A 14303-nucleotide genomic window follows, 5' to 3' on the forward strand; every position below is an offset into this window, starting at 1 on the left:
TTGCATTTCTCATTTTGTGTCTAAAGTTAATTCTTATATGTTAAATTTTATCATAGATGATTATAAAGATTGTCTATATCCCATAAAGAAATGGTGAGTGTAAGTTATTACATTAGTATTATATAGTATTGTATAACTTTCTTGAAAATATTCATATCATTTCTGAGGCCACAGCATGTTGGTGGTCTCGCAAATCAACGTGATCAGGTTTCTGACTTTTTGCGTGACCATCAAATTGATATCTTTTTAGTGCAGGAGACCCTACTTAAGCCCGCGCGCCGTGACCCTAAAATCGCGAACTATAACATGGTCAGGAACGACAGGCTCTCTGCCCGTGGTGGTGGTACCGTCATTTACTATAGAAGAGCCCTGCATTGCGTCCCGCTCGATCCTCCCGCGCTCGCTAATATCGAAGCATCAGTGTGCCGAATCTCACTGACGGGACACGCGCCGATCGTTATCGCGTCCGTTTATCTTCCACCGGATAAGATCGTTCTAAGCAGTGATATCTTGGCGCTGCTCGGTATGGGGAGCTCTGTCATTCTGGCGGGCGACCTAAATTGTAAACACATCAGGTGGAACTCACACACCACAACCCCGAATGGCAGGCGGCTTGACGCGTTAGTCGATGATCTCGCCTTCAATATCGTCGCTCCGTTAACCCCGACTCACTACCCGCTAAATATCGCGCATCGCCCGGATATACTCGACATAGCGTTATTAAAAAACGTAACTCTGCGCTTACACTCGATCGAAGTAGTTTCAGAGTTAGATTCAGACCACCGTCCCGTCGTTATGAAGCTCGGTCGCGCTCCCGATTCCGTTCCCGTCACGAGGACTGTGGTGGATTGGCACACGCTGGGCATCAGCCTGGCTGAATCTGATCCACCATCGCTCCCGTTTAACCCGGACTCTACCCCGTCTCCTCAGGATACCGCTGAAGCCATAGACATCTTAACGTCACACATCACCTCGACATTAGATAGGTCATCGAAACAAGTTGTAGCGGAGGACTTCCTTCACCGCTTCAAATTGTCCGACGATATTAGGGAACTCCTTAGAGCTAAGAACGCCTCGATACGCGCCTACGACAGGTATCCTACCGCGGAAAATCATATTCGAATGCGTGCCCTACAACGCGACGTAAAGTCTCGCATCGCCGAAGTCCGAGATGCCAGATGGTCTGATTTCTTAGAAGGACTCGCGCCCTCCCAAAGGTCTTACTACCGCTTAGCTCGTACTCTCAAATCGGATACGGTAGTAACTATGCCCCCCCTCGTAGGCCCCTCAGGCCGACTCGCGGCCTTTGATGATGACGAAAAAGCAGAGCTGCTGGCCGATACATTGCAAACCCAGTGCACGCCCAGCACTCAATCCGTGGACTCTGTTCATGTAGAATTAGTAGACAGTGAGGTAGAACGCAGAGCCTCCTTGCCACCCTCGGATGCGTTACCACCCGTCACACCGATGGAAGTTAAAGACTTGATCAAAGATCTACGTCCTCGCAAGGCTCCCGGTTCCGACGGTATATCTAACCGCGTTATTAAACTTCTACCCGTCCAACTCATCGTGATGTTGGCATCTATTTTCAATGCCGCTATGGCGAACTGTATCTTTCCCGCGGTGTGGAAAGAAGCGGACGTTATCGGCATACATAAACCCGGTAAACCAAAAAATCATCCGACGAGTTACCGCCCGATTAGCCTCCTCATGTCTCTAGGCAAGCTGTATGAGCGTCTACTCTACAAGCGCCTCAGAGATTTCGTCTCATCCAAGGGCATTCTCATCGATGAACAATTCGGATTCCGTACAAATCACTCATGCGTTCAACAGGTGCACCGCCTCACGGAGCACATTCTTGTGGGGCTTAATCGACCAAAACCGTTATACACGGGAGCTCTCTTCTTCGACGTCGCAAAAGCGTTCGACAAAGTCTGGCACAACGGTTTGATTTTCAAACTATTCAACATGGGCGTGCCGGATAGTCTCGTGCTCATCATACGGGACTTCTTGTCGAACCGCTCTTTTCGATATCGAGTCGAGGGAACCCGCTCCTCCCCACGACCTCTCACAGCTGGAGTCCCGCAAGGCTCTGTCCTCTCACCCCTCCTATTTAGCTTATTCGTCAACGATATTCCCCGGTCGCCGCCGACCCATTTAGCTTTATTCGCCGACGACACGACTGTTTACTATTCTAGTAGAAATAAGTCCCTAATCGCGAAGAAGCTTCAGAGCGCAGCCCTAGCCCTAGGACAGTGGTTCCGAAAATGGCGCATAGACATCAACCCAGCGAAAAGTACTGCGGTGCTATTTCAGAGGGGAAGCTCCACACGGATATCCTCCCGGATTAGGAGGAGGAATCTCACACCCCCGATTACTCTCTTTAGACAACCCATACCCTGGGCCAGGAAGGTCAAGTACCTGGGCGTTACCCTGGATGCATCGATGACATTCCGCCCGCATATAAAATCAGTCCGTGACCGTGCCGCGTTTATTCTCGGTAGACTCTACCCCATGATCTGTAAGCGGAGTAAAATGTCCCTTCGGAACAAGGTGACACTTTACAAAACTTGCATAAGGCCCGTCATGACTTACGCGAGTGTGGTGTTCGCTCACGCGGCCCGCACACACATAGACACCCTCCAATCCCTACAATCCCGCTTTTGCAGGTTAGCTGTCGGGGCTCCGTGGTTCGTGAGGAACGTTGACCTACACGACGACCTGGGCCTCGAATCAATTCGGAAATACATGAAGTCAGCGTCGGAACGATACTTCGATAAGGCTATGCGTCATGATAATCGCCTTATCGTTGCCGCCGCTGACTACTCCCCGAATCCTGATCATGCAGGAGCCAGTCACCGTCGACGCCCTAGACACGTCCTTACGGATCCATCAGATCCAATAACCTTTGCATTAGATGCCTTCAGCTCTAATACTAGGGGCAGGCTTAGGGACCCCGGTAACCGTACTCGTCGAACTCGACAAAGAGGTCGACGTGCAACCTAACCCATGCATCAGCCCGCTGAGTTTCTCGCCGGATCTTCTCAGCGGGTCGCGATTCCGATCCGGTAGTAGATTCATTCGCGAAACAATTGCTCTTGAGTTGTTAGGTCTCCTTCGGAGGCGCTCGGGCGGTTGTTAGCAAATCCCACCCCTCTTGGCTGAGCCTTTGCTCGCCCACCTGTCCTGGTGAAACTGGAAAGGCCTTCGGGCCACCAGTAAACTTTCAATCATAAAAATAAAAAATAAAAAAAAAAAAAAAAAAGCATGTTGGCAACCCAACAAATTGGTAAAAAACATTTTTTAATGTTGTGGTTGTGGTTTTTGACATTACTTTTGAATTGTGGAATGTCTTAGATTTCTCATTCTCTTTTTTCCGTGCTATTGTACGCGAATTATAAAATTTCTAAAAATAAAAATTTTATACGTGCAATCCTCGCGGGTTTATTTATCAAGTTCCTTGCCCATCCTAATCCTACAGTCCACTACATCCTAAGTTAATTTATTTCATGAGCCTTTCATACTACATGTATACAGCATACAACGTTTTTGCCAGTGAATTACCCAATATCCAACATCCCTTGATGTGAAACACCCTCCCTAATTTAGGCTCTACGAAAGGGAACAAGGGATCTTTGATTATTGCAGAGATAATTAAATTTGGGAGTTCTTATTTAGCCGCCACTTATGTGCCTCGCTTTATGGCTTTCGTTCATTGCAGGAAATTGGAGAAAACATTGCTGGTAGGTGTTTAATAGGTTTTTTTATTTTGTTTTTTTTTATTGCTTATCTGTGTGGACGAGCTCACAGCCCACCTGATGTTAATGGTTACTGGAGCCCATAGACATCTACAACGTAAATGCGCCACACACCTTGAGATATAGTTCTAAGGTCTCAGTATAGTCACAACGGCTGCCCCACCCTTCAAACCGAAACGCATTACTGCTTCACGGCAGAAATAGGCGGGACGGTGGTACCTACCCGTGCGGACTCACAAGAGGTCCTACCACCAGTAATTACGCAAATTATAATTTTGCGGGTTTCATTTTTATTACACGATGTTATTCCTTCACCGTGGAAGTCAATCGTGAACATTTGTTGAGTACGTATTTCATTAGAAAAATTGGTACCCGCCTGCGGGATTCGAACACCGGTGCGTCGCTTCAACACGAATGCACCGGACGTCTTATCCGTTAGGCCACGACGACCACATTTTATAATTATTATTATTTTATTATTGTAAACTTCAGTTTATAGATTGTCAAGTTACGTGACTCGACAACAGAGGGAAGTAATACTATGTTGCGAGAAGTAATTTAATTTTGAATAATTCTGTTTAGATAGCCTAACAATTACAAAACCAAACAATTAAATGTGTTAATGATAATGTTTGTATGAATATTTTTTTAAGTGTTAGGAGATGGCGGTATACGACAAAGGAAAGATCTTTCACTGAGCGTGTGATATTAGACGATCCGAATGTAGTTGTTCGGAACTTGTATTTATGCAAGTTTATCTTAAAAATGTCGTAAGCGAGATTCGGGCTTCTGTCAAATTTTTTTTTTCTGCGATGGCTACCATCACAATGATACTAAAATTATTGTATTCTAATGGAATACCTAAGGTAACCGAACGTTTTTTTGGGGAAGGCTTTTTTACTGCGCAACAAATATCGTACCGGGAGCTTTCAAAATAGATTTTTCAGGAGCGGAAACGAAAATAAAAGCTTCTATGTGATTTTATTCATAAGAAGACATTATTCTTTATTTTTAAAATTATATCTCATTTTATAGTTTATTATTCAGTCACATTCACAATCAACTTCACATGTTCCTTCAGGAATTATTTCGTCAGGTATGGTAATATATTCGGTGGAGAGTGATTCGAAGGCTGGACTTCCTCCGACCACGTCCCAAGATGTCCCCGAATCGGCATTTTTGAAGACCTCAACAGCTCTTATGCCAACTTCATCAGCGCTTTGCCATACTTGATTACTCCTGTATCTGTCAAAAGCATCCTCCTGCTCATCCGAAACAATTTTCGTGAATACCAATGGAGTTAACGTGAAACTTGGGCATAAAGCCACGACCCTCACACCAGTAGATTTATAATTATATGCATGGCCAAATGATTTAGAAAACCCGACTACGCCATATTTCGATGCAATGTAGGCCGGGAAAAATGGTGCCACCCAATGTCCAGTCACTGAAGCCACATTAATAATAGTACCGCCGTGCCCGCACTTATCCAATCTTGTGTGTTCGGAGAACTTCATGGACCATTCGATCAAGGCTATTGTGTTAGTGGTAATGGTGTTTCTTGGATTATCCACGTCGATTACGGCAGCGTTGTTAACTAGCACGTCAATATTGTGGATGTATTCAACTAGTCGATCCCAAACGAATAGGTCTGTCGTAATGTCACACTCAAGAAACAACGCTTTATCATTACCGTATTTGTATTTTAGATTCTCCTCAGCTTCGATACCTTTGGTGTAGTTTTTGTCCAGTATTATAACAACACCGGCACCGTTAGCTAAAAAGTTGTCGGCGATAGCATAGCCGATTCCTTGCGCTCCTCCAGTCACGACGACAACTTTGCCTTCGATTTCGCGCTCATCAGCAGCATTTACTATTCTGTAAAGTGCTAAACCGGCCAGAATTATGTAGCGCAACATCTCTTGACTGTTTTGAGCCAACTGTTGCCATTTTGATTATAAAAATTGTCTTTATATTAATCCACATTAATACGTTCAATTTAAATAAAGAAAAGTATATATTGCTTCTATATTTGACAAACAATGCATGTGCATTCATGTGAGGCAATAGTTTATAATACATTGAAATATTTATGGCTTTCTGCAATATTGCATGCAGCGGATAGTATTCATAAACTTGTGTGCTTGTAAGCATGCATATTATGAAGTGAGGTATGTCTCTTTAGTACTTTATAGTCATTTGAAGATTAATGACAGAAAAAAAACGTAAACCTAAAAACTGTATTTTATGAAAGTTTAAAAAAAAGTCGTCCACGCCTACTCGTCTTGAGCGATGTGACTGTTCCGGTGTTTGAATCCCGCAGGCGGGTAATTTTTCTGATGGAACTATTTTATAATTTACACTCGCATAGAGGCTTAAGATGTATAGCGTAATATCGACTAGTTACAACACTAGTTCATTACATTCACAACATTCCTTAAAATTCCTCGGAGCTCGCGCGCGGACTGTAAGTGATAAAAATAAATAAAACCTAAACAAAAATTTTGAAACACTCCATCCGCTGGATCGCTTTGTGTTCAAACACACACACACACACACCGACATGACGTGCACCTTTCTGAGTTCGGGCGGTTGCCGTACCTCAGAGACCAGCGTCGTTGGTCGTCGACTATCGCCTCGACGACGGTCGGAGTCCTCGGGGGGCGCCGCGAGTCTAGTAATAGTGTTGACCGCGGGAGCCCCCTACTCTGACCGGGTTCTGACCCCGGACGGAGATCGGACGTCAGGCTTATGAGCGCAGGGGAGTCGTTTAGTGCAGTAGGGCCCTAAAATTCCTTGGGCCCACGGTCTCCCCCCAACACCTTGCAGATCGTCAAGTCCCACATACTCGTAGGAGGTTCGGCCCCCGATGAAAGTGGTATCACAGGGACAGTGCCTATTTCGCGGAGTATAACTTATTCTGAGTGCGCACTCAATTCGTACGGCCACTATTAATACGTTCACTAGGAAGTAAACGTTTACTTACGAATACCTTTACTTGAAAGAAAACACGTGTAAGTACCATTGTCCTGTCTATTACTAGCTGAAGCAATGATGCATTCCGTTTTGAAGGTTAGGGCAGCCGTTGTAGTGTAAAAACTGAGTTTTAGAATTCGTGTTTCTAGGTGGGCGCTGGCATTTACATTGTTGATGTCTAAAGGCTCCAGTAAGAACTTAACACCAGGTTCTTTTTTTTCTGCTTAGATGGGTGGACGAGCTCACAGCTCACCTGGTATTAAGTGGTTACTGGAGCCCATACACATCTACAACGTAAATGCGCCACCCACCTTGAAATATAAGCTGTATGGTCTCAAGCATAGTTACAGCGGCTGCCCCACCCTTCAAAACGCATACTGCTTCACGGCAGAAATAGGTAGGCTGGTGGTACATACCCGCGCGGACTCACAAGAGGTCCGACCACCAGTAATTACGCAAATTATAATTTTGCGGGTTGGTTTGATTTTTATTACACGATGTTATTCCTTCATCGTGGAATTCAATCGTAAATTTGTTGAGTACGTATTTCATTATAAAAATTGGTACCCGCCTGCGGGATTCGAACACTGGTGCATCGCTTCAACACGAATGCACCGGACGTCTTTCTTATCCTTTAGGCCACGACGACTTCACGTGGACTTATTCCGTGGAGCTCGCGGACTTAACAACTAACCTTTTAATTAAAAGGTTTCTAGAGGAACAGTGGCAAAGTGGACGGAAAAAACTATAAGGTAGAAGCCTGATATCTTGGACTGAGACGATTCACAAACAGACACAGTCCACGATGCTCTACACTCGGCGCCAGATAAGAACAAAGGTCTTCAAAGGTCAATCATAATTTCAATTAAATTAAAATAGCTTAATAATTATTATTATAATCAATTACACTAAAATAGTATTGTTCGCCGGTAAGAGTAACGCCATCTATCGCCAAATAGTCGAACGAATATCGAAAGATCTAGCAGCACCTAGAACGCTCGAGAAGTACACCGCCATCTATTGTCAGATAGCAGAAACACAATACTAGATCCCGAACCCCAGCGCGTAAAAGTATTAATGTAATTGAAATTATTATTATAGCCTTTCGATTTATTATTATTGTAGTATTATCGAATAATTATTGTTGTTTAATTGCACTTAATGTTTGAAAACCTACGTTAGGGCATTATAAGCAGTCTGTGATGCAGTTGTTTAAATCGTTCTTCATGTTTGTTGGTTTAATTAAACAATAGCACTGATATAAATCATATCGTGCAAATCCATAAATCTGCTTTTTTATAACATGTATAATTTATTTGATGAAAACCAATTGTTATGGTTAGAATAGATATTTCTAATTGTTTCAAAATAGCAAGAACAAATATGATAAGTGTGTCAAGCTACGCACAGTGAAGGAATTGCGACACTAATACAGAGTTAGGACTATTCAAAGTAAGTGATAATGCTTAACTATTTTGGAACACTTGTGGTGACCGAAATCTCCGTACATAATTTAGATAAATAGGTCTTTATTCTCTAGATAGTGGCCATTTGAATCGTAATTTATTTATGGTTAACAATAAATAGTAAAGTCAAATTATTTTATTATAAAAAAATATGAAATCCTATTTTCATATTCATCATTTGTTTATCAATAAATCTTTTGTTTTCACTATATTTGTACCTTTTACATCAATGTGGACGCTATACGGGTGAGCTACGTTGACTGTTAATGTTTGCAAGAACAATCAGCATTCAGCCACGTGGCGCTTGTCCTTGGGATGAGCTGCGCCGTCTGGTTGAAGTGTTAACTGCGGTAACCCCCTTACCTCATCCGGGTTCTGACCTCGGAAGGGAACGGACGCTTGGGCGAAGAGTGCAGAGGAATAGGTTAGTGGGTAGTCCTGTTACTGGTGGTAGGACCTCTTGTGAGTCCACGCGGGTGGGTACCATCACCCTGACTATTTCTGCCGTAAAGCAGTAATGCGTTTCGGTTTGAAGGGTGGGGCAGCCGTTGTAACTATACTTGAGACCTTAGAACTTATATCTCAAGGTGGGTGGCGCATTTACGTTGTGGATGTCTATGGGCTCCAGTAACCACTTGACATCAGGTGGCCTGTGAGCTCCTCCACCCATCTAAGCAATAAAAAATATATATAAAAAAACTTTAAATTACCTATAGAGATAAATTGAGTGTAGGTATTCAAAATTTTCAATGTTCTCATAAAGTAAATATAAGAGATACTGTTTGCTCAGTTGTATTTGTATAGCAGTTTAATTAATTATATGCTACAAATACATATTTAAAATGTAATACAAAATATGTTACTCCAGTTAAATCTGAGCAATGAGTAATACGTTCTTCGGCGCCAAAATTGTAATTAGTAAATGGATATATCTTAATCACTTGCCAGTGCGACTAGGAGCGCACATGACAAGAAGGACGAGAATGAATAATTTAGCAGACACTCGATCGTAAGCACTCGTGAACATAGTCTCTTAGTTGGAATATAGAAATTGCGAGTTAGTAGTGCGTGCCAGATAGGCGAGCATATGTTACGTCCGCTGCGAAGAACACATACATTTTTTACTAGTAGTAGTTTCTGCCGTGAAACAGTAATGCGTTTCGGTTTGAAGGGTTGGGCAGCCGTTGTAACTGTACTGAGACCTTAGCTTATATCTCAAGGTGAGTGGCGAATTTTACTTTGTAGATGTCTATGGGCTCCAGTAACCACTTAACACCAGGTGGGCTGTGAGCTCGTCCACCCATCTAAGTAATAAAAAAAACATGTTGCAACGGCTCGAGGTGACTGGGAGAAAGGCAGGAGAATGATGATGATGATGATGTAGTGCAGAGCAGCGAGATTTTTTTTTTATTTCCTACCTAAGCTGATAGCCTTGAGAGGCTATGTCAGCGTAACCCTAACTTTAGTAGGTGAGCTCACGGGGCTCAACCTGACGATGTTGCTAACACGAACCCTAGCAAGAGCCGTGCTTCGCAGAATCTACCACCGGATCGGAAACGCGACCCACTGAGAAGATCCGGCGAGAAACTCAGTGGGCTGTGTCTGAGAGTTAATTTACTCGTCGAGCCCTTCGTCGCAAGCGACGGGTTCGACGAGAACGGTGACCGGTGCTTGAAGTACCTAAAAGCACCGTTAGTGGATCGGGAGGATCCGAGATGACGTGTTTTGGGCGACGTCGACTGCTTTCCATTCTGTCCACAGGATCGGGAATGTAGTTACCGGCGGCCACGATGAGAGGGTTCTCGTGTCGTGCCGCTTTATCGAAGTGGCGCATGGACGCCGACTGCAGATACTTACTGATGGACTCTATGTCCAGGTCGTCATGGAGGTCGACGTTCCTGACGAACCACGGGGCTCCGACGGCTATCCTGCAAAAACGGGATTGAATGATTTGAAATGATTTTAAGTGTATGCGGGCCGCGTGAGCGAACACTACACTTGCATAGGTCATGACGGGGCGTATGCAAGTTTTGTAGAGTGTCACCTTATTTCTAAGGGACATTTTACTTCGCCTACATATCATCGGGTAGAGACGTCCTAGAATGAAGGCGGCACGGTCGCGTACCGTCTTAATGTGGGGGCGGAATGTCATCCTACTGTCGAGGGTGACGCCTAAGTATTTGACCTTCGGGGCCCACGGTATGGGCGGGTCGAACATCGTGATCGGGCGAACGGCGGGGGCGGGGGTATTGACGCGCCTAGTCGGGAGGGGGATGCTCAGCGTGGTGTTCGGAGGGCGACCCCTTTTGAAGAGCACCGCTGTGCTTTTCGTGGGGTTGATGTCGATGCGCCACTTCCGGAACCACTGTCCCATGGTGGTGTGAATGCTAGTGGAGTGAAGGGGACGGTGTTAGTTTGTAGAACCGATCGGTACCTTGGTGCCGTGAAGTTCATGCTTCGGTCCTAATAACCGCAAGGTTGGTGGGACCATGGGAGGTGGTGGGAATGTCCCATGGTGGTAGCTGCGGTCTGAAGTCGTCGATGAAGCAACGCCTTCTTCCTACACGAGTAGTAGATGGCGGTGTCATCGGCGAAGAGCGCCAGATGGGTCTCCGGAGACCGGGGTATATCATTGATATACAAACTAAATAGTAACGGGGAGAGGGCGGAGCCTTGCGGGACTCCGGCTGTGACGTGACGGGGCCGGGAACGCGTTCCCTCGACTCGATATCGGAACGAACGGTTCGACAAGTAGTCTCGTATGATGAGCACGAGTCTGTCTGGCACTCCCATGTTATACAGTTTGTATATCAAACCGTTGTGCCAGACTTTGTCGAACGCCTTCGCTATATCGAAGAAGAGGGCTCCTGTCGGAATGGGTTTCCGCCTGTTCAGCCCTAGTAAGATGTGCTCCGTGAGGCGGTGCACTTGATGGACGCACGAGTGTCTGGCGCGGAATCCAAACTGCTCGTCTATAAGAATTTTATTCGCGGATACGAAGTCCCAGAGGCGTTTACGAAGGAGCCGTTCGTATAGTTTGCCTATCGCCGGGAGGAGACTGATGGGGCGGTAACTCGCGGTTTCGTTCTTCGGTTTGCCCGGCTTGTGTATGCCGATAACGTCCGCTTCTTTCCACGCCGCGGGAAAGATGCAGTTCGTCATAGCAGCATTTAATATGGTGGCCAACATCGTTATCAGTTGGGCTGGTAACAATTTCAGCGCGCGGTTGCGGATGCCGTCGGAGCCGGGAGCTTTCCGTGGTTGTAGGCTATCGATCGCCTCCTTAACCTCGGAAGTGGTAATGGGGGGTAACGCGTCCGAGGGTGGCAGGGAAGCTCTGTGCTCGACCTCCCTGTCGACGAACTCGGTGTGTTCGGGGTCCGCGTGTTGAGTGCTGGTGGTGCACTGCTCTTGCAGTGCATCGGCCAGCAACTCTGCCTTGTCATGAGCAGCGAGATCATACTGCCAATCCTTTTGTAATAAATTACTTGTAGGAAGTAATCCGGTAGTCGCGGGTTGTTAACGAATCAACGTCGCGTCATACATTGATGACTGTGATTGGCCAACGATGACGTCATATCGCACGAACCAATCACAAAACAGGAAACGCAATAGTGGCACTAAATGTCAAAATTAAAAAAAAAAATATATCACACGAAGAAAAAAGATGGACGCGCACGTCAATTCTATTTTGTAATAATCATTAAAAATAATATAATGAGTATTTGAAGAAGTAGACGCATTTATTCATTTTCTTGGCCACCTCAAGATACCTCTAAGAAATAGACACAACACGGGTACCTCTTCGACGTAAGTGTTCAAGCAAAGACTAAGCGTTAGGCAGCGGCTTCGCTATACCCCTGGCATTGCTGAAGTCCATGGGCGACGGTAACCACTCCCCATCAGGTGAGCCGTATGCTCGTCTAACTACAAGGGCAATAAAAAAAGGGAGTGAGCAAAGAAATGGTGTATGATAGAGGAGTATGAAAGGAGAAAACATGTTGCGCCGACCCCAAGTGACTGGGAGAAAGGTAGGAGAATGATGATAATAATGTAGTGCAGAGTGACGAGAGCATACTGCCAAATCTTTTGTAATAAATTACTTGTAGGAAGTTACACTGTACTAGAACTGATTACACCGCGTGTAATCAGTTTCCATGGTTGTCTGGATGGTTGTCTGGAAGAGATCGATAGCGGTAAGACCGCCAATTGTACTTCTTTTTTGTATTTAATGTTTCGCATTGTTTCTTTTGTTCGTGTACAGCCTCTTCAACGTAAGTGTGTGTTTTTTTTTATTTATTGCTTTGATGGGTGGACGAGCTCACAGCCCACCTGGTGTTAGGTGGTTACCTATTGGAGCCCATAGACATCCACAACGTAAATGCGCCACCCACCCTGAGATATAAGTTCTAAGGTCTCAAGTATAGTTACAACGGCTGCCCCACCCTTCAAACCGAAACGCATTACTGTTTCATGGCAGAAATAGACAGGGTGGTGGTACCCACCCGCGCGAACTCACAAGAGGTCCTACCACCAGTAAAAGCAAGTTGTTCAAGCAAAGAGTAAGCATTAGGCAGCGGTTTCGCTATACCCCCGGCGTACATACTTGCTATCAGATAGCAGGCACGCTGGTCTGCCTATTAAAACAATAAAAACCAAAAATAAGTACTATTAAATTAGATTGAATTCAACTAAACCACTCAAATCTTATCACTTTGCCTAACAACATTATAATATTTATTTATTTATTTATAACTTCTTATACTAGAAAGTATAAAGGCGGACTTAATGCCATAGGCATTCTCTAACAGTCTACCTTAGGGGAGTGCAGTGATATTACTTAAACATATATTATGTGTATATATAACATACATAATACATAGTACTTAAATAAATACATATACATAATAACATAAATATATACATATAAAAACATGTATAAACAAATATTATCAATTAGATGACTCTGCTAACTCTCTGAGAAACAGTTCTCGAACCTTCGTCTTAAACGCTTCACGTGTAGTGGCCGACCTTATATATCTATACTAATATTATTATATTATATAATATTATAAAGAGGAAAGATTTGTTTGTTTGTTTGTTTCGAATAGGCGCCGAAACTACTGGACCGATTTGAAAAATTCTTTTTCCATTAGAAGCCGACATTGTCCCTGATGAACATAGGCTACTTTTTTTTTTTTTTTTTTCTTTTTTTTTTCTTTTTTGTGTGTTTTAATGTTTCCGAAGCGAAGCGAGGGCGGGTCGCTAGTTATTATAATAAAATTATGCCTTAGCAATTTTCAAAGACGTATGTTCATAAACAGTGTTATCGCGTGTTATCGTACAAGTCAATAATAAAGATATAACATAATGTCATTAATCTCATTACTCAGAACGGCTTGGAAGTATCGTGCATCATTTCGAATCCCGCCAAGGGAAGATATTTGTACGATAAATATAAATGTCTTTTCCAGGGTTATGGATGTATATTGAATATATGTATGTGTATAATAAAAATCTTACATTTATTTCCGTTATCTGGTACTTGTAACACAAGTTCATAAGAACTTCTCACGGGACCAGTTAACGTGGCGTGATTGTTAGTAAATATTTATTATTATTTATTATCATTGAGTAGACATGGCCCGTGGACACATTCAATGTCAAATGATATCTAGCGATGAATTTGTTTGCTATGTTCAAGTTATTTCCTTCGATTGTAAAATCTTAATGGTTTTTTTCCTCTTTATTTTTTTATTTTATGCACACACAAAAAAGAAGACATGGTACAGAGTAATAGGAAAATTATGTACAAAGGCACTGCTTATTTCTTTAAGAAATCTCTTCCAGCAGACCTGCGAGAGGATTATGAGAATAATAATTAAAAGTGATGAGTGTGTGTGGAACAGCTAAAATAACAAATACAACATGAGAATTATTATTATAGTACATACACATAAGTACCTACACGTAGCAAATATTGTTAAACTTGAATACAAAATATTATAAGTAACACAGTATATACGAAGAGTATAGAACAATGATCATTCGGTTGATGAGAGATAGAATTGAGATGATGTCGGTCAAGAATCACGAAACTCAC

At 43.6% G+C, this 14303-nt stretch overlaps 1 protein-coding gene across 1 annotated transcript; it reads right to left on the reverse strand.

The window, feature by feature from the left end:
- Positions 1 to 4724: 4724 nt before the first annotated feature.
- On the reverse strand, positions 4725 to 5716 carry LOC114248061 (15-hydroxyprostaglandin dehydrogenase [NAD(+)]). The gene has a single exon (XM_028181178.2). It carries the CDS (start codon positions 5675 to 5677, stop codon positions 4802 to 4804), a length of 876 nt encoding a protein of 291 aa, XP_028036979.2. The 5' UTR covers positions 5678 to 5716; the 3' UTR covers positions 4725 to 4801.
- Positions 5717 to 14303: the final 8587 nt, after the last annotated feature.

Source organism: Bombyx mandarina, chromosome 17 (genome assembly GCF_030267445.1).
Source record: "Bombyx mandarina strain Sakado chromosome 17, ASM3026744v2".
NCBI lineage: Eukaryota > Metazoa > Arthropoda > Insecta > Lepidoptera > Bombycidae > Bombyx > Bombyx mandarina.